Source organism: Eleutherodactylus coqui, chromosome 1 (assembly GCF_035609145.1).
Source record: "Eleutherodactylus coqui strain aEleCoq1 chromosome 1, aEleCoq1.hap1, whole genome shotgun sequence".
Classification (NCBI taxonomy): Eukaryota; Metazoa; Chordata; class Amphibia; order Anura; family Eleutherodactylidae; genus Eleutherodactylus; species Eleutherodactylus coqui.
In genome coordinates this window covers 257,954,173-257,976,378 of record NC_089837.1, presented here as the reverse complement: position 1 = coordinate 257,976,378, position 22,206 = coordinate 257,954,173, and the positions used below count along the sequence as shown (strand labels likewise).

The window sequence follows — 22,206 nt, the reverse complement described above, 5'->3', positions numbered from 1 at the left end:
TTTTTTCAGTTCTTTTAATCATCCTTTATTTATATAACAATAAATTCCAGGTTTTGGAAATGATTGTCTTAATGTCACATATGTAGCTATATAATGTCCCTGAACATCTGACAACTCTTTCTCTTTTCTTTTTCTTTTTCTACAGGTGACTTTTCACTTAAAATAGAACTACAGTTTGCCATTCTAGCTCTTAGCTGTTTTTAGGCACTTGGTTTGATACCATCATGATCTAAATTTCGAAGCGGTTTACATACATCTTGATTTGGACTTGTCGATTGTCATCAATCCATACTGTTATGTCTAGGATTTTTATGTTTTTTTTTTATGTAAACAAGCATGAAAAATAATCCTAGGAAACTAATTCAAAATCTTAACAAAATCTTCAAGAATTGCCTTCCCATAAAATCAGTGCATCATTAACATATTTCCTCTGAAAACTAATACTGTGTGTGAGTACAAAAGAATGATGCTGTAAAATACATATTTGTGGCATTGTAAAAATGTTACAGTGGTACTTGTCACTTACTCCCAGGTGATGTCACAATAATGTTGGTCTTTTGTCCTTGGCAGAGTTCCATTGCAATGATAGCACAATAGTGTTTGTCTTCAATTCCCAGGCAGTGTTCCATTGTAACGATGCCACATTAGAACTCGTTTTTATATCTTGGTTGTATTGCGTAGTGAAAATGTCACAAAATGATAATTGTCTTTATTCTAAGTAGAATTTTGTTGCTTTTATGTCACATTAGTTTTACTTTATTAATTGATTTTGTTAAAGTTGATGATGTCACAAGAGTGTTTGCCTTTATTTCAGTGTTTGTGTTGTTTTTTAATTTTGCTGATCTCATAAGAATGTTTGCCTATATTCCATGGCTGTGTTCTATTGTGATGATATCACAATACTGCTTGTTTTTATTTCAGGCCATTTTATAATGTCACAATGCATCTTTCCTCCCTGACTGTGTATTGTGATGAATTTGTCTTTGGACCTTTACTTTTGCCATATAACAAATTAGTTAATTAAATGGATTGAAGCCTTATGATGTGTTTAGACAGAATAATCTTGTTCAAAATAATCATTTAAATGATCTAAAGCAAATAATAACACTAGGGAACAATGTTGAACAAAATTTTTCGGGTGATTTAGACTACTAAAATAGGCATGCTGATTCCAAAAATGCAGTTAGTTTTCCTTATCACATCAGTTTTTTTTCCCTCTACAGCTTATCTTAATGCAATTACTCAAGCCTCGGTCAAGTGGAGCATTAGTGTTCTCCTATTGGCCGAGAGTGAAACTCCCTCGAGTGAAGAGGGGTGGGGGATGACCTTGGCAACCAATGACAGGTTGTTATTTGTTTAGGCTATTCAGTTACATTAGTGACAATGTGTTGAGGAGTTGTGTGCTGCTTTATATGCTGAATTAGCGATATTATTTTTTTAATTTACACACGTATTTCCTTGTCTACATCTGCTATTTCTCATCATAAATGCCTAAATAGTCCTGATTCCTTTTGCTATATCTGTGGCAGCTTCAATTCCTAGTCAAAGGGTGAACATCGGCGCATTTGTCAAGCAAGCTTATTTCACCTATTTCAAAATTAAACTTGGTGATTAAGATAAGTCTTGGGCCCCTCACAAGGCGTGCAAGCAGTATGTCAAGAGTTTACAGATCTGGATGAAGGGAACATGTGATAAGTTACCATTTGGTATACGCAAGCTGCTTTAGAATTCTCCCCGCTGTCATCTCCCTGCCTGTCTTTCAAAGCCCCCACCGTCAGCGCTGTGAATGATCAAGCGCTGGCTGTGATTGCCCAACGCTCGATCCAATCACAGTGTTGACGGCTGACTAAGGTAGATCGTTACCTTTTTATCACATGACCGGGGACAGCTCACCCAGGCCACCAGTCACTGCTCCAGGCTCTTAGCTACCTTTGATAGATGGGAGTAAGGAGATTTTAAATTTCCCGGGCCCGCTCCGACTCCTGCGCATGTGTCTGGCCGACGGGCTCATGCACAGAATTGGGAGAAAGTCCGTGAAGGAGGATTGCGTTGGAGGTTCAAATACAGTGGCCTCCGGTAAGAGGTTCGCATCAGTGAGGGGAGATGAAACTTCAACTTTTCTTTATCTTTTACATGATCGCCATTATCCATTGGATACTGGCGATCACATGACCAGGAACTGCTCACCCCAGTCCCCCGTGAAATTTCAATGCTCTCGGCTACCTTTACGAGGGGCTGCTGATAAGTCTTTGGCTTTACCCAGAAAGTAATGAGATAGGTGGATGAAACTTTACATTTATTCCACATACTCTCCACTGATGTCAACACACTTCTTACATCGGTATTCCAAGTTCTGTAAGCCTTGCAAAAAGAAGGATTTCAGTTGTGCCTCAAACCAGTCATCTATAGCAGCCATGGCATCAGAAATGGTGTGAAATTTGATACCCTTGGTTCAAAAATAGATGATAGTCGGAGGGAGCTAGATCTGGTGAATAAGGTGGGTGGTCAACCAGCTGGAAGCCTAGCTCCACCAGTTTTGCCGTGGTCGCTTGTGCAGTGTGAGCGGAGGTGTTGTCTTGCAGGAACAAGATTCCTTTGGACAGCTTGCCTTCAATTGGTCCAAAAGTTGTAATACCTTGCATTGATGGTGGAACCATTTTGAACGTAGTCCACTAGCAGCACGCCCTCCTTATCCCAGAACACAGACGCCATCACCTTAGTGGCTGGTTTTGCACCCTGAACTTCTTTGGGCCAGGAGAACCACTGTGTCTCCATTTTTTGACTGCTCCTTGGTTTCAGGGTCATACAGATGAATCCAGGTCTCATCCATAGTGACGGGTTGATCCAGGAAGTTCTTATCAGTCCGGAAACGCCGACAAATGGATTGGGAAGTTTTCACTCACATGCTTTTCTGATCTGTTGCCAAACATTTGGGGACCCACTTTGCAGATAGCTTCTTCATGTTCAAATGTTCATGGATAATGGCACAAAGATGTTCACGCGAAGTCCCCATGATGTCTGCTATTCCTTTAGCTGAAATTCGCCAATTTTTTAGTATGAGGTTGTGCACAGCATCGACGATCTCCGAACAACAACCTTTCTCGGTCGTCCAGGACATTCCTCATCATTGGTGCCGAAGTGGCCCGTTTTAAATTTGGCAACCCAGTTCTTAACTGTAGAATATGAAGGGCATTGATCCCCCAATGTCTTTGACATATCACCATGAATATCCTTTGCGGACTTTCCTTGCAGAAACAAGAATTTTATCACTCCTCTGCTCTCATTTGCTGTGAATATCGCCTTAGACTCCACTATTTTGTTTTTCTGTGTGCCTAGATCACTGTTGCCATAAGCTACAAACACAAAACTTTGAAAATATATATTAGACACATAAGGCTTTCATGTGATGTAACATTCGCTACCATAGAAACAAAAAAAGAACACAAAGCCAAAGACTTGTCAGCAGCCCCTCGTAGTAGCTAGGAGCAGGGAGATTTAAAATTTCCTGGGCAGTCCTGGACTTTTGCTCATTCGTTCACCATTTTGCTGATGGGCGTATGTGCAGAAGCAAGAGTAAGGTCCACCGCTAAAGATCCCACTGTGGGACAAATCCGGGGACCTTAGTTATGTAATTTCATCTCGCCTTATGGATACAATCCGTAAGGGGAGATGAAACTTTAACTTTTTAAACTTTTTATTTAAACTTTTTTTTTACCTTTACATGATCACTGTTAATAGTTATCATGTGACCAGGAACTGCTTACAGCTGTCACCGGTGACATCTCCCTACACTAGGCTATCTTTGACAGCTGGGTGCAAGGAGACTTTAAATTTTCTGGGCTCTCTGGCCTTCTGCACATGCACGCCACATCTGCGCATGCACAGAAGCCTGCGTCAGATACATATTGCCGCGGGACATTGCGGAAGACGGGGGTGAGTATACTCAGCTGTCCTCATGAATCTGATCCATGAGGGCAGCTGAATCTTTATCTTTAAGTTTTTATTTACTTTTATGCGATCTGCATTATCCATTGGATAGCACCGATCACATTGCCAGGGGAAAAGGGGAGGGAGTGTGTGGCAATCTCTCTTCATACAACGCAAGTGCCGGCTGTTTTTTTACAGCCAACACTCACTGGCAACAGCTCCGATGAGCCCCGTGACTGATGGGAGCTGTTAACCCTTTAAATGCTGCTGTTAAATCGCAGGGAGCCGTGCGGGTGTCATGGCAGCCAGGGGCTTTCTGAAAGGCCCATTGGGTGGCTTGATAGACTGCCTACCTGATAGCAGTATGATGTAATGCTATGGCATATCATCATACTGTAGGAGCGACCAAAGTATTGCAAGTTTTTGTCCCCTCTGTGGACTTAAAAAGAAGTGAAAATAAGATCAATAAAGTTTTTCTAATTAAAAAAGAAAAATAATCCAAGTAATAAAACAAAAATACATATTTGGTATAGCTGCGTTCGTAAAAGTCTGATCTATCAAAGTAATTCATTAGTTATCCCGCACAATGAAAGTCGTCAGAAAAAAAAAATGTCAGAAATATGCTCACCCTGTCTCCAAGAAAAAAATGGCAATAAAAAGCGATCAAAAAGTCGTATGTATTCCAAAATGGTACCAAAGCAAACTACAAGACGTCTCTTAAAAAAGCGAGCCCTCGCACAACTACGTCGACGGAAAAATAAAAAAGCTATTGCGTGCAGAAGATGGTGGCAGAAAATAATTTTAAAAAATTAGATATCTTTGAAAAAAAATACAAGTAGCACAAGTAGGACAGCAAAAAAAAAACTATATTAGTTTGGTATCGTAGTAGTTGTACTAACCCATAGAATAAAATTATCATGCCATTTTTGTTGCAGTTTGTGCGCCATAGAAACAAGACGCACTGAAAGATGGTGGAATTTCCTTTTTTTTCCCCATTCCTCTCCACTTTTTAAAAAGTTTTTCAGTACATTCTATGGTACGTTAAATAGTACCATTGAAAAATACATCTCGTCCTGCAAAAAACAAGCACTTAGACAGCTACATTGATGGATAAATAAAGGAGTTACGATTTTTTAAAAGAGGGGAGGAAAAAACAAAAATGGAAAAACTAAAAAAAAACCTTGGTTTCTAAGGGGTTAAGCTTCAGGTTACTCCACCTTTGCAGGTGCTTCTTGTTGCAGATGGTGTCATATTTTTTTTCCAGCGTCGCCTTAACTTTTCTGAGGATCCTTTGCTTAAATAAATGCGGGTTATGATAGGGCCTATTCTTCATGTCATAATCATACTGGTCCATCAGCTAGACTAGCAGCAGTGTCCTCCGGCTTCTCAGTGGTGAGGCCCTGTGGCTTATGTTTGGATATCGCATGGTTGTAAAAGCACGCAAACTTGTGGACGCAGCATATACTAAGGCTGTGTGATGCCAGAAGCATGCCATTATGTGCATGCATCAATAGACTTGCATTGCAGACATCATGTAAGACACAGCACTGCTTCCTCCTACATGTATGTTGCGCACTTCAATGGATTCACACCAGTGTATGCGTATTTATATGCGTATTTATGTGCGTATTTACGGAATGGGCATTAGATATTTGCACAAAAAAACACACGCAACCATTCTACCGTCTATTGAAATAGCCAGAGTTCAATGTGTTCTTTCCCTGCACAAATACGCTTGTATATAGAGCATGCTGCATTTATGCAACCAAAATGTGCACGCAAAATATGCACATGTTAGCAAATTCATATTTCAGTTACTGGCTTACTTTCTGTGTGTATTGCACACACACATTTTTCACATGAAATACGCAGCACAAATTCGTTGGTGTTTGTTTATGTGCGGGAAAAAAATCACGTTGATTTCCTATGTAAGGCCTCGTTTACACGAGCGTGTATTTGTGCGCGCCTCTGTGTGTGAAAAAAATGCGCTTCTCACTTATGCAGAGAACGTGTGAAACGGGCAAAGTTTGCGCACAAAACTTTGCCTGTTCACTGGAGCAGCTGTTCCGCGAAGGTCCCCTCATCACTGAACACTGTGACAGCACTGAAAGGATATATAATAAAAACTGGAAAAAACAAAACAGTTCCATTAATTTCAATAGGTTTTCAAAAAAACCTAAAGCAAATGAAAAGGCTTCCATTTTATAATATGATCAAACTCATCTGATTGGTTTTTGAGAAGATGTTTAGCCATTTTTAAGAGCACATATCGTCTCTTCAGCTTCCCCAGATCACTTGTGGGGTCAAGTGGTATGATGAGTTGGTCTTGAGGGAGGGATTGGTGTACTAGTCTGCTCTTGGGTGCTGTCTTTTCTATCAATTGTTCTCTGGAGAAAATATTTTTTAAAGATGTTAGTTTAGCACTTATGAGGATGATAATACTGATGTGCTCTTTGAGATATAGCTAGTCATATTCTTACACTATCCAAGGCTGGCTGGCCTACTTGTGCTGTGTCTATGCAGCTGGGCTCTGGTGCAACATCTTCAGCAGTGTTCAGAACACATTGTCAAGAATGTGAGGCCTCCTGGTCTTTGGTAAAGCGCCACCCCCACCAGCCCCAGATCTTTTGCTGCTCTCCACCTTGTTCAGTTCTTTCTGATAGACTGTGCGCATGTTCTGAATTTTTGACTTCACAAATTTTGTATCTACTGCTTGCCAGGGAAAAGTTTCTACGCAACTTCAATTGACTTTTTATATGCTTGAGCCTTCTTCAACTGGTTACTGTACTCTGAGCTGGCCACCTTCCACAAACAAGACAAAGAACGGTACCCTTTAATGAAATCCTTGATCGACTATGCTCCATGACTTCCCTATGGAAACAAAACCAAGAAGATTTAACACTTGTGAAACACCTGTGTAGATATCTTTTGCTTTTGGCTTTGAAGGATACTGTGCTTTCCTAACAGTTAATAACACAGAGTATCAAGGACTATAATGACCCAACAGACTGCTTTGTGGCCAACAAACATATTGAAGTATCCTTCAAAGCAGCCAAAAAAAACCTTTTACAGACAGCAGCGCTGTGTGGCTGTCCATTCGCCATTACGAAGACCAGTATTAAGCCACATGCCATTAGCACTTGCAACACATTTTCACTCACAACTTCAAAAAACAATTTGACATGTATATTCACCCTAAAGAGGAGGTAATAGTACTGGAGACTATGGAGTAACAATGTACTAGCAAGAAAACTCACCTTTAAAGTTGGAACCATTTAAACTGTTCAAAACATTCCCTCAAAGAAGCAGGCAATACTTCTAGGTGATCAAATGAAGTAATCCTCGTTTTGTTGTGCAGGGGGTCGAAGTATCTTTTAAAGTAGCAAAAAGAACCGCCTCATAGGTGTCAGCGGCACTGTCCAGGCAATCGGAATAGCAAATGATTTTCTTTCAACACTCATTCAAACGATAAATCGGCTTGTCTAAAAGCAGCATTAGTCCACCACAGTGCCTGCCTACACTAAGGTTATATATCACCACATAGCTGTACAGAAAATGTATTTGTTTCTCGTTCAGGTTATTTTCTGTAGTTGCCTATCAAATACTTGTCTTGTCATGAAATGTTATCCGCTTTAAAAGATATTTCATTTCCTTGCTACATAGTCTTGTTTTAAGTCATCTCAACAACATAAAAATTGTCAAAATATTTATCAATAAATTTGTTTCTGAGTTTTTATATCTTCTCTATTTTTGATTTTATGGTCTCTTAAAATGTACCTTCTGTATAAAATAAAAACTTTTCAGTGCAGCCTAAATCCTTATATACAATACACTTTAAAGCTTAGTCATTTGTGCTGCAAACCTGTTTTCTAATTGACTAACAGGAAGTTGTTACTGTCTGCCATGTTCCAGATATATTGGACCTTGCAGTCTGGTCATGGTCATTTTGTCTACATTGAGATCCCGTTATCTCACATTATTCTTGCCACCCCTCCTCTCATCTTTCTCACAGCAAAGAGCAAGACTGCTTGCTTGAATCAGTGCTGATGCTGCTGTGATCACAGCACTAATAACTTGCAGATTTCTTCTACAGACCAGAGATAGCTTGTAATTCCGTTTCTGTAAAATATTCAAGTTACTTTAGTTGTATCTGCCTCTCTTGCTTTCTCTCAACAAGGAGGAAATAAGGAGTTGCAGTAATTCAAGTCTCCTCCTACTTTGTGTCAAATTGGGATGAATAAATTGTGCAGCCTTCAAGTGAATACTGTAAATCTAATAAGCAACATCAGCAACATGTGGTACAGCATCTTAAGTGAAAAATATATATCTTCCTTTAGTTTAGTAAAACAAGTATCCTGAACAGTTAATGCCAATCAATATAAACCTAAAGTATCATAATTACACAGGTCCCTGCAGCTTTTAACCTTCAATATTTATTTTGTCTTTCAGGAATTAAATAGCTTTAATTACTTGGACCTGTATAAACTGGCTGATTTGTTTAATCTGACACTACTGGAGACAGCAGTGGTGGATTTTCTAGTAAAGCACTTGTCTGAGCTTCTGAAAAGTCACCCGGAGGAAGTTCTTGCACTGCCCTTCCGTCTGCTTAGAGAAGTCCTGAAGAGTGACCAACTAACATCAGTTAGAGAAGAGCAAATTTGGCAGGTGAGTAATGGTAAAAGATGCTGAGTATAGAGATAGTCTTAGAAATTTCACCCTTTTTACATTTGTCTGTAAATGAATACAGGATCATTTTTCATTGTTATATGATGTTTTTGATAGTTTCTTCAGATTCGCTTTAATCCTATCATGTTTTTTTCCCATCAAACTGCAGAAAGTTTTGTTTGATTTATGGCCTTGCTTCAATATATTTAAAAATCCAGAATATTTACTCGTGACAGCCTTTTCTACACTGTCCTGTTGTTGGTTTTCATTGCTATCTCTCTGAGAGTTACTAATACTGTTACACATAGCCTTTAGGACTATTTGATTGCTAGAGGATATACTTTTTATTCATGGTCATTGGAATTAAATTAAATATGACCATAAATATCAAGCACTTCAGAACAGTACTCGGAAAGCAATAAAGATCTATTTTGCTTTATCTTAGTAAATAAGTAATTCCCCCTCGGAAAACCCAATAGAAAAGAATCAAATTTTGCCCTGTTTTATTGCCAGAAGTGTAGCCAAGTTCATCATTTTTGTAAAGGTTATACTAGTAATGCAATATACTATGCATGAATCTAATATGCAACAGTGGTGGAGATTGGGGAGAACTGAGGATTAGTGTCAGGGTGTTTTATATCAGCAATACATGATGGACAGGCTGGAGACAGAGCTGCAGAATCTCATTAAATTGCCGGATTGTTCATTACTGACTATTTTCAGCAAAATAGAGTAGTCATTGACTTTGACAAATCTCCATTTCTATATATATTAAATGAAAAGTGTAAAGATACAGGCACAAAACATAGTTTCTCCATGGAAAGGTCAGTGATTCATGATAAACAGAATAATTTTCAATACCTTTTATACCAAACCTAAGCATCATTTTTTTATCCTCTAACTTACTAATTAAAATAATCAGCTTTTTTGTCAAGTCAGTTACATTTTGAAAAAAATGTCACTTTTTGGTATTAAAGTATGCCGAAAGAAAAACTTAAAGGGGTTGTCCCGCGCCAAAATCAAAAATTTTTTTTTCAACAGACCCCCACATTGTGCACAGTTAAAAAGAATCCATTTGTTATTTTTTTATTTTTTTTTTTTAAATTCGCTTACCTGCATCCCCGTTCTGCAGCTTTGAAGATTCTTCTTTTCTTCTTTCAAAGATGGCGCCGCTGGTCTTTTACCACGGTGCACCACGGGTCTTCTCCCATGGTGCACCATGGATTTTCTTCTCCAGTCTTGCATTCCACTGCCGGTTACAGCCACTTCATTGGCTGATCGGCACCACATGACGGAGGCGGAGCTACAATGACGCGGAGAAGAGGGAGGAGCCAGGACGCAGCTCGTGAGCCCGGAGGGAGACAGAAGAGGAATCCTTCAGTGCGCAAGCGCGACTGTTCGTGCGACCAGAGAAGAGGCTTCATCGTCGCCATGGAGACGGGGACGCCAGCGCCGGAGGGGGTAAGTGTATAACTTCTGTATGGCCAATATTTAATGCACGATGTATATTACAAAGTGCATTAATATGGCCATACAGAAGTGTATAACCCCACTTGCTGTCGCGGGACAACCCCTTTAAGTAAAAACGAGAAATGGGCTATGTGTACATGATCTCAAATTGCAGATTTAATCTACAACCTACTCATTAAGGGTTTATTTACTCTATGCCTTCAGTTTACAATTCAATAATCCAGAAATTTAGACTCCCTGGCACTTGTTTTTGGCGCACGACTACAAGATTTCAGATCAGACGCAGAAGATCAGTTACAGACTACCTGTTATGAGACTGATCATTCTATGTGATTTTCAGTTGACTTCCTGGAGGTTTGCTATCCTTACAATTAAGAAAAAAAAATCTTTGCACTTATTAATGAAGCACTTTTCATTTTCAGTAAAACAAAAACTGTTCCAGCCAGACAATCTCATTAAGCAGGTTTCCCTTTGCTTGTTATTACTCAATTATCACCAGTTCTCTCATGTACTTCTTTTAGTTGAATCACCTCATCCACTTGGTCCTCGTTCACTGTTTTTAGAGTTCAAGCTTTATGTGCCTTGCCAGCACTTTTAGTTAGCACTCATTATACAATAAGAGTAGAAATGAAACTTTTGATATCAGAAAGAATAAAGAATCGCAGCATGTTCCAATGTCATATGCTTCAATTCATGTATCAAATTTTATCAGGGCCAGATAATAGTGAAGGTAAAAGGGGTATTATTAGGGGCCTCCACCACCAAGGGGCTACAACCACTAAGCTCTCTTTAGCCCTTCCCACACACTTCTAGCAGCAAGACCTAGAAGTTTGAAAAGATTTACATTAAATATTTTATATATGGTAGAAGGAGTGATTATACATTTTTACTTATTTATCTACACTTACTAATACTTATTATTATAGGTCATAGCGCCATGATCCTTATATGGAGCACTGATGCTGCAAATTTCTGAACTACTAACTAGAAGATTGCCAAGCGTGCATGTTTAATGCCGTGGGGCAATCAGAAAAAGTAGCTGCTAGGCATCTCTGAGTCTGCCCATTTCCTGGTTCAACGAAAAATAGTCGTAAGTCATTACATATATAACTTTGTTACCCCCAACCCCCAGGGTCCCCACTAGTTTCTTGGCCTGGGGGCATATACTAGCCTTGATCAGTACTGAATTTGTGGTACATTTTGGCTCTCTAAGCCTTTCTTAAATAGGGTTGTTAGGGAGACGCTCTTACGGACTTGAAATGCATCACACGTTGCTATTCTTCAATAAAGTAGAATCAAAGCATGACTGTAGCGTGTCTTAGTATAGCAACTGCATTAGTTGCACACATGTTGTGATTCCTTTGGCTGCATCTGTCAAGAGACTTTCATACAATGTCAAATGTACTGCAGAAAGATCTTTCTTAAGTAGCTGTCTATTCCGGGTCGGGCGCATAAAAATCTACGAAAATCTACAATGGCATATATTCTCTAGATATGCATCTATTCGTGTTCTTTATCACATTTATAAAAACATGTGTTCGCAGGTCTTCAAATGAAGTTTCTGATGATCTCAAGTAATTGTAAAACCTGCTGCTAGAACCACATTTTAATATCTGTAAATCTGGCTCATGTATGTACCTGACCTTTATTTATACAGCTTTAAAATGGGACAGTTGTCAAGCCAACAGGTGTCCTCTAGAAGAAGTATGCTGAGCAGAGTTCTTCAAAAATCAAAATAAAATAGGGCATGAGTGCAAAGAATAGGAAAGGAGCAGATGTATGAATGTTCATGGATTGATATTACTGAGCCTGACATTCTCTTAATCAGCCCCTGCAGTGTGTTCTCGTATCCCGCCAGCCTTGTGCTGTTAAAGTATGTTGGAAATGGAGTTTTGCAATCAGAGCCTGTAGTCAGGATATTGAAGTTTGCCAGGTTAAGGCCATGGGTACAGCCTCCTGCAGCATAAATGTAACCGTTAAACTCAGCCTTAAATTAGTCTGATGTCTTTAAGTGTTAAGGTTATGTTAACCTGTCTTCTAAAAGACCACTTTCCTAGTTTTGCTATAAAGGATATTAAGTACTCTGGAAATGTTTTGCAGCACTGCAACATTACCTTTTTGACTGGACCAATATGGATACACTGCAGGTTAAATGTATAATTACCAAAACGGAACACAGCAAAGCAAAAAGTCTAATATAAAATATATATCATTAGCATGCAGAATAAAAGATAGCGTGAGCGGACGGCTTCCATTGACTGCAATGGAAGCCGTCCGCGCGTACACCCACGGCAAATAGAGCATGCCGCGGGTGAGGACGGGAGATTTCACGGTGCGGAATTCCGCGATGGAATTCCGCACCGTGAGCATTGAGCTATTAGGTTCAATAGAACCTAATAGCTGCGGGCAACACGGTGGATTTTCACCGCGTATTACGCGGCGGAAATCCGTTCGTGGGAAGGAGGCCTTAATCTATATGTCTCATTCCTAATCAGCATAACAAATTAAGTTTGTAAAGCAAAAGTGTCATGTAGTATATGGTACATGTAGTACATGTAGTATATATATAGTAATCATATAGAACATACCTATACAGATAAGCAGAGTATAGCAATAAAGTGCAAAATATACAAGGGACTAGGGGTGTAGCTAAAGGCTCAGGGGCCAAGGTGCAAAAGTTCATCTCAGGCCCCCGCCATCACCTGTACACATACCTACATGATCTAGCCCCTTAGCATAAGCTTCCAAACATTACTCATTTCCTAGACTATGTAAAAATTTGTTTGTAGCACCTTAGACTTTGTTTATGTTTTTGTTGCATTTTTGAACCACTGTTTAAAAACACATCAAAAGACAGCATGCAGTATTCAAAAACCACATGTTTTTAAGATACTTCATACACTATTAAAAACTGCATGTGGATTTAAACAAAACGTGTTTTAAAAAAAACTGCATGCAAGTGTGCAATCATATATAGGTAATACACTGGTGATATCAGCGTGGTCAATATCACTATATACAGGACATGTATAACTTATACCAGCTGTACATATATAATTATATACAGGATATACGTAGGTTATACCAGCATGCTCCATATCACTATATACAGGATGTATAACTTATACTAGCTGTACATGTATGCAGACGATAACCAGATTATACCAGGATGATCCATATCACTATATACAGGATGTGCAATGTATACCAGCAATACATATATAATTATATACAGAACATACCATGTGTACACCACATGGTCCACTTCCCTCTTCCGCTATCTGACAACGCTAGCCCAACCAATCATGTGGCCGGCAGTGCACTAACAGACTGCCGTTATGACAAATCACAACCGCAGTCTCTCAGTGGCAGGGAAGACTGCACATGGAGAAGACTGCTGCATAGAACTGGCTGTTGGCTTCCCCAAGTGACAGTCACTCCACTCACTGAGTGTCACCCAGAGCCGGGCTGCGACGGTGAAGCAGAATATGATGGGAGGCGCATGGATTGCAATTACAACTCCTATGAATCCTAGCGGTATGCCACTGCAAGGATTTACATATACATCTATGTCAAAACAGCACTATAATGCAGTAGCATAGTAACCCAGTGTAACAGGCAGGATACAGACCCTCCAGCTGGCATCCCTAACATACATTTCACCCATGCACTTTGTCAAGGAGTACAGGAGTACACTTCCCATACCTATGTATTACCCCTGGTTAGCAAAAACAGAGAACAAAGGATCCACCATCATACTGGAGATCTCATGGTATTAACAATCGTCATGTGAACCAATAGTAACATCTGAGCAGTAAATCAAGCGCCATCTTAGTGAAGGAAAGGAGGAAAGAAAAATGAAAAAAGGCAAGTGAAGGAAGTGAAGTTAAAGGGGAAGATGGTGATCGGATATACTGGAATAAGGACATAACAGGGCAAATGGAGCAACAATAATAAAGTATAAAAAGGAAAAATATGTATAAAAATGTATATTATTTGAAACACAATTTAAATCCACCAAAGTACATAAAGTGCTGTTGTAAATAAATAATATCAAAAATACATAATGGTGAATAAATACAATACTACATGAACACAAGTGCATCATTTCATAAGACACATTCCCCATGGGCATATTTAAATTGATCCAGAAGGAGGCAGTGAAAAATATTGGGAGCCCATAAATATAGTACTTCAATACATAGTACAAAAATCCAGATGTTCAGATGAGACCATCCGTGCAGCCAGTCCTTAAAGGGGTTGTCCCGCGGCAGCAAGTGGGTCTATACACTTCTGTATGGCCATATTAATGCACTTTGTAATGTACATTGTGCATTAATTATGAGCCATACAGAAGTTATAAAAAGTTTTTCACTTACCTGCTCCGTTGCTGGCGTCCTCGTCTCCATGGTTGCCGTCTAATTTTCGCCGTCTAATGGCCAAATTAGACGCGCTTGCGCAGTCCGGGTCTTCTTATCTTCTCAATGGGGCTCCGTGTAGCTCCGTGTAGCTCCGCCCCGTCACATGCCGATTCCAGCCAATCAGGAGGCTGGAATCGGCAATGGACCGCACAGAAGCCCTGCGGTCCACGGAGGGAGAAGATGCCGGCGGCCATCTTCACCGGGTAAGTAAGAAGTCACCGGAGCGCGGGGATTCAGGTAAGCGCTGTCCGGTGATCTTTTTTAACCCCTGCATCGGGGTTGTCTCGCGCCGAACGGGGGGGGGGGTTGAAAAAAAAAAAAAACAGTTTCGGCGCGGGACAACCCCTTTAACTCATACTCAACGTCCTCCATAAAGGAACCTAGGGCTCAATAAATGCAAAAAATAGACAAACAACAACATGTTAAAAAGACAAATATAAAAGGAAAATGTCTCCAAAACAGTACTGGGTCAAACCTCTGTATGGAGACTATGGAAATTAAAAGACTAATAAGGCAAATCTATTTCTCCAGTAAAAGGTGCATACAGGGCCGCGGGGTGGTTGTATCGCTGGAAAACCCAGCAGCACATGTTCAATTTCCCTGGAGTTCCACCACTGGTCAGTTAGAGCATCATACAGTTCACATTGAAATGAATGGGTGTCCATGAAATGCATGAATGTGCAGGGTCCTCCACAACAAGAGAATTATTTATAAAATGATTCTCTACCCTTGCTAAAAGATAAGAGTCCTTAGAAAATATATTAATACCCTATTCAGCATTTCAAATAAATATGCATTGGTGGGATAAAGGCCCATTTACACTGGATGATTATCGCTCAAATTTAGTTGAAACGAACAAATTTGAGTAATAATCTTGCAGTGTAAATGCACAAAAATCGCTCACTATTCATTCACAGGTTTTTATCGCTTTCAGTCAGCAGCAAACCCATTGCTGGATCGCGGGTTTGCCGTTCTGTGTAAACGCTCCCCACCCAGTGCTTCACATAGAAGGTGAGGTGCTGAGCGAGAAGCCTGCGATCTAGCTGCGAACTCTGCCTGTGTAAACGCTGTGCCTGAGTGCTGATGACCATAGCGGCGACGTCAGCACTCGTGCAGTCATTTACCCGGCTGTTGGCCCATGGGAAAGGGCCATAACTGATTTCAGTCGTTGCAAGTTGCCCATAGGCCTCTTTCATACAAGCGTTGAATTCCTATGGGTGCTTTCAGATGAGCGATTTTTTGATCCACCGTGAAAATCATGCATCACAGCGCAATAGGCAGTTTTTTTGATGCTGAAATTTCTCGCCTCACAAGATAGGACTTGTCCTATCTTTCGACAGTGCCAGCGGCTCTCGAAGACCCCTATTGGAGCCTGCCGGCAAAGGGAGGGGGAAGGAGAGCTAATTTCGCTAATAGCAGCTGCGACAAGCTCGTGACTGCTATTCATTTACGTGATTTAATGCTCAGATAGCCGTGCTAAAACAGCGCTCATGTGAAAGAGCCCTAATAAAGGAGAAAAGTAATGAGGAAACTGATAGAATAGAGTTAGCGGTAATAACGAGAATACTATCCGTGTTCACTGATTTGCTAGCCGCTATAGCGTGATTAATCCTCTCATGGAAACATATAATGTTATTGTCTGAATGTGTTTCCCACAACGCACAATGACTACCCCACAGCCTCAATGGTGGACTTTGACAGACACAGCGAGAGCCACGTGCAAAGGATAGGAAGCCAGGTATAAATACCTAGCCTTTGCCTCCTTACACCGGACACATGCCTGTGCTAATCAACAGCTGACTGCTCAATAACCAATCAGGATTAGATGTATATTTGGTGTCAGTGGTTACTACCAAGGGAGTACTAAGGGTGAAATCTGGGGTGAAAACCCATTACATAACTTTATATACTGCAGACTTAAAATCCACACTGCAGGCTAATAGTTTTTTTATGCAGCATGTGAACGTACTCTTAGAAGCATGTGAATGAGTGTAATAACTATGTTTGCATCCCCTGAATTTTCACTTTTGGTGAATTAAATCCATTGATAGGGTTTTCTCCTGCCTGATGTGACATAAGGTGTGGACAGATGCAATTGCATGGGACAACAGCCAAAATAACCGTCCTGTGCCAAGCAAGTATCATGCACAGGTTCGATTTTTTTAAATAGGCACATGCACAACTGTCCCGCCCAGCGTACAGCTGATGTCAGATCACATAGGAGAGTGTGCCTGCACAACTTCTTAAAATCACAGCAGTTTCCTATTGCAGAGTCATTATTTTGCAAGCTGAATGAAATCATGGTACATACAATTAGATGGGTGTATATGTTTGCTTACAAGCTGCTGATGTGTTGTACTGAGTTTTCTTGCAACACAGTATAAGCAATGGCTTCCAGACGTTACTCGTCGCTCAGTATGCCAGTTTCAGCTAAACGCCTCCGATCCCTATTTTGCTCCGTTCACACATAACCTCTCCCTCACACACTGATTGTCCTAGATGATTATCTCACATCACTTTATTTAAATGAATCAATAATTTACATTCCGCCTCCCCCTCGGCTCAGCACACAGGGTGTAAGAAGTGACAAACATTGTGTTAATGATACAACAATAAGACATTAGGTTACATACGGCGAATCCGGACTCATTTTGTGCTTTTATAAAGCAAATTTGTTGAGATTAGTCAACACATCCACTTACATCTGCGGGCGATAACTACACCTGAGCTTTTATAAGTCTGTTATGTCAAAACTCATAACATGTCAAAGATTTTTCTAGAGGTCCTCGTACAGGGAGGACGTGGGGGAGCCATGATTTTAAGAGTAATTTCACATTGTAAATGAAAAAAGAGAGGCACGACTGTTCATTTGCACCAATCATGCTTTCCTTTCATCTGCTCTGATTAGGCTTGGTGCGGTTTCATCAAACTACTCTATCACTGAGCTGTCACTCGAGCCTTCTGTTGATTGAAAACAATCAGTGCTCTGATGGCACAATTATTCTGACCCTTTAACTAGAGGCTGCTGTGATAATGAAAGGTTGATTATGATAGTTTGTGCCTCTTTCAGTTTGCCAAGAAGGTTAATTTGGGCATCAGACGGATGTTTAATGGGCGCTCGCTGCCTACACTGAGGTAAATGAGAACGTGCAGTCTTCTATATTGCATGGATATAGTTTGCCTGCCAATCACTGTCATTTAGACTTTGTGCTTTACACTCTGGAAATCACATTTTAGGTTTTTTTCTCCACTGGATTTAATTTATTCACTGCCCTGAGGAAGTTCTATCACTCAGTGACCTTCACAGCAGCCTTTCTAGTTTCTTTTTTTTCTTCCACAAGAAGAAGAAAACCATAGCGGGAGCCAATTATATTTTATTTTTCTGTCACATGGATTAAAGAAACAATGGTGTGTGGTTACCTATGAATCCTACTGTTCTCTTCTGTTTCTGCTTATTAATAATATAGGATACATTATATCCTCCACCTGCAATTATTTCAGTTTACTGCTGTATCTGAATTCAAATAAACATTTTGCTATTATTCTTCAATGATTTATATTGTATTAACCTATGATCTAATATGGTGATAGTAATATGTTATTAGTGGTACAGCATTAGTGACATAGCAATGAGAGTCACAGGGGTCACAATTGCATCCGGGCCCATGAGTTGGGGTGACTCAAGTGCCCCCCATCATCACTAACATTGCTTGGTTTTTTATCCTCTTTTACAACTTATGACTTGGAGTGAATGTAATAAACAATAACGTACAGGCTCTAAATAGACTTCACTTTCCTGTGTGGAAGACTCACATGGACTTACAAATGACGAACATGCTGCCTTCTTCCTGTCTCGGCAGTAGGCCCTTGAGTGATAGTCTGTCAGAAATCCCTCAGTGTGTAATGTGTCACCCCCCCCCCCCTTTTCCCTTACAGCCCTGCTGTATATGCTGTACCTGCTCAGGGCTCAATGGAATGATTTACACTAAATAAGCCTAAAGCCCCATTTAAACCCAATGATTCTCACTCAAAATTCGCTCAAAGCTGTCTTTTGAGCGAAAATTGTTGGGTCTAAATGCACGGACATTGTGCAGTTTTCATTAACGATTCCCTTATCATTGTCTTTCAGCACATATTACTACTGGGGTCACTATTACTACCGGAGCCACCAATATATGGGTTACTATTACTATACGGGGCAGATTTGCTGCAAAATGTACAGTTGCTGTAGCAGCAAAGTGGATGACATTTTGAAAATCTAATCCACACGCTGCGAAAAAATCTGCACAGAACCCATGCGGATATTGACATGTGGTGCAGGATTTAATTCCGTAGCATGTTAATTTTAAATATAATGTATATCAATAACCTATCCAGTGCTCCAGCCTTCCTCCCTTTTTTATTTAAACGGCTCTGTCCTTTTTATAACGATGGAGGTGAAAATAATAAGTTGTGATAAGCCAAACCCCCCCCGACCAACCCCCGATGCTCCTTTAAAACGGGTGTCATGGCTGCAAAAGTTTGGGAACCACTGGTTTAGAATCATAGCGTACTGTTGTATTATGTCGCCACCGGAAGTTAGGGGTGGCGACATAATACAGCAGTCTTTAAATTTCGTACCGCCCCTGAGGCAGAGCGGAACACACAATAAGTGTGGCACCCACCGGCGGCCGGGACAGAGCAGAGAGCCGGCACACTGAGTGAAAAAAGTCGACGGATGGAGCAGTGAGGGAGTGGAGGCACAGCCTAACAGCAGGGGGATTCCTCCAATACTGCCACAATCACACTGTCAATAGAGGTGGCTTGAAGCGGTTGCCCAGGGTAGATGGAAGGGGGACACCTGCTCCAGGGAGAGTGATACCTGCAGCGTCTGTATTGATTTTTGGCTGGCCTAGAGGATTAGGGTTAGGGTTAGTTTTCCTGTTAGGCTTACATTATTAGCTCTAAATGCTTCCATGTTACAGCTGTAAGCATTTAGAGCTAATAATGCTGTAAGCCTAACAGGAAAACTAACCCTAACCCTCCAGGCCAGCCAAAAATCAATACAGACACTGCTAGGGCCTTCAAAAATTCAGCCAATCGGAAGGTAGGGGCGTTCCTCCTTGCAAGCCCTGTCAAACCCTTAGGTTCCAGTGGAGACAAGGTATAACAGTACCGAATCATAGAATGGTAGAGTTGAAAGAGACCTCCAGGGTCATTTGGTCCTACCCCCTGCTCAGTGCAGGATTCACTAAATCATCCCAGACAGATATTTGTTCAGCCTTTGTTTAAACACTTCCATTGAAGGAGAACTCACCACCTCCCGTGGTAAACTGTTCCACTCATTCATCACCCTTACTGTCAGAAAGTTTTTTCTAATATCTAATTTGTGTCTCCTTCCTTTCAGTTTCATCCCATTGCTTCTAGTCTTTCCTTGTGCAAATGAGAATAGGGCTGATCCCTCTGCACTGTGACAGATATTTGTAGACCGCTATTAAGTCCCCTCTCAACCTTCTTTTTTGCAAGCTAAACATTCCCAGATCCTTTAACCGTTCCTCATAGGACATGATTCGCAGACTGCTTAACTCCTTGTTAACTCTTCTCTGAATTTGCTCCAGCTTGTCGATGTCTTTTTTAAAGTGGGGTGCCCAGAACTGGACACAGTATTCCAGATGAGGTCTGATTAAGGAAGAATAGAGGGGGATAATTACCTCATGTGATCTAGACTCTATGCTTCTCTCAATACATCCCAGAATTGTGTTTGCCTTTTTGGATATGTTCCTACTAGGGCATGTAGTGTGCAAATGATCAAAATCGGTGCAGCAAAATTGCATTGTTTTACTGCAAGTTGCCACAGATTTGGTGATGCGGTGTTTGGTTGCAGGGCGTCTACAGGTGCAACACATTGAAGTAATCAGTTTCACCTTTACACGCTGAACTAAACCGAAAATGGAAATTACTATAGTAAATCACTGAGCTCAGCTAAAAACTTATAGGAAGTTTTATTCAAATCTTGGACTATCTAGACTCAGAGCTTCAGCTAAACAAAGTGCATAGGGTTGTAAGGCTGTTTTGAACTGTCCTGAAGATGTTCTATGCTTTGTAGTGCCCAGGGTCAGTCATCTGTACCCTTCTCTTGGAGGTCTGACACCAAATTTATTGAATGGTAAATATAGCTAAAATATAAATGGTGATAAAATAATCAACAATGTGCTTTTTGTTCAATATAAAGATAAAACATGAAGTGGGAATGGCTAAAACATGTTGAGTATTCCTTAAGTATAACTTTCAGTGAACATCATGACAATGTGTAAATGCCATGCACTAAAACAATCTTCAGTTCCTTATACAGAACACTTTGTGCTGTGGCTGCTTACTGACTTGCTATTGACATTTACTTTTGATAAACTGCTAACAGGATGTGTGTTTTAGTGTAGTGGTTAATGATGCTATGTAATTTAGAGGAGAAGCGTACTGCAGATTTTCTCTCTTGAAACATTACATGTTTTTTTAAATTATAGAGCTTGTACACACAACAGACGTAAGAAAATGTTTAGTTCTTATACGGATAGAGAGGCAGCTATTGTCTACTGTGACTTTCTCCTTGGTTTCTTGCCTTTTTGACAGTGATTTAACCCTAGTTGTTTAGATCGAACTCTGTGTCACAACCAAAATTCCTGTAAAATTCTTGCTAATTCCTGTAAAATGAAGTTCTGACATCATAGAATTTTTTTAAACAAGTGATGAATGTGCAATTACACCTTGTGTCTATTAGATTATATTTGATTGTAATTTTTACGCTTATTATATATCCACATGCATAGATGTCGACCTGGGAGAGCCCGTCATAGGATGATACTCGAGCAGAGGGTCATGGGGGAAATGGGAGTAGCTTTTCTGTGGAGAATTTAAAATGTTTTGGCTAAATATATTCAGACCCCAACTATTATCAGAACTAAGACTAAACCACTAAAGTAATTTCAGATGCCAGATATAGTATTCAGATTCCTACATTTAAGTGTGCTGAAAGCTTTCTGAAATACACCAGGTTCTCCTTATCCACCTATTTGCTGCTGTTTGTACCATTTCAGATCTGTAAGTTCTAATTTTCAAGTTCTCTAACTAATTTTTCTGCCGCTCTGCTATTTGCAATCTACTTTAAGGGAGGGAGCATGTTGCAAGCCTAGTATTCTGCCAGTAGTACACTGTCATGACTTCTTTGCCATGACTTCCCATGCTGCATTGCAGTTTCTCTTGTCCAATCAACAGGGTGTCAGTATATGAATGCTCACCCCTCTGCTTTCCTAGGACAATCAGGTATTTAGAGACATTCTGACCAATGGTTAGTAAACACACAATAATGCGTGCACAGACACACACAGACACTGTAGAGAGGCATGGACTGTGAAGATTTTTATCACTGTGTCTGCAAATCCATTAGCCTACAGACTCTAAGTGCACTCAAGTAACCCTATGAAGATAGCTGCTACCTGATGCTGTGGAAATGTCCCCGTGTCCTTGTTACTATGGAACCTTTTAACCTAATGACAGGGAGTGGATTGTAGAGAAGCTGTTAGGAAAACTCCTAGTAGCAGCCACTTCATACGTGATTTACAGGGGTAAATCAACAAAATTTTTAATACAAGTATATGTTACAGAAATGATGAGACTAAGGGCGGACACCCACTGGCGTTTTTTTCTCCATTGCGCTGCGAGAGGAAGTGAAAACTCTCGCCTCGCAGTG

At 40.4% G+C, this 22,206-nt stretch overlaps 1 protein-coding gene across 1 annotated transcript in view; it reads left to right on the top strand.

The window, feature by feature from the left end:
- The window catches only part of KLHL32 (kelch like family member 32), a 139,952-nt gene that overhangs the window by 65,240 nt on the left and 52,506 nt on the right, over nucleotides 1–22,206 (top strand). Inside the window, exon 3 of the mRNA XM_066591439.1 lies at nucleotides 8,377–8,592. Within this exon, the coding sequence (XP_066447536.1) occupies nucleotides 8,377–8,592 (216 nt within the window). The remainder of the gene's footprint in view (nucleotides 1–8,376; nucleotides 8,593–22,206) is intronic.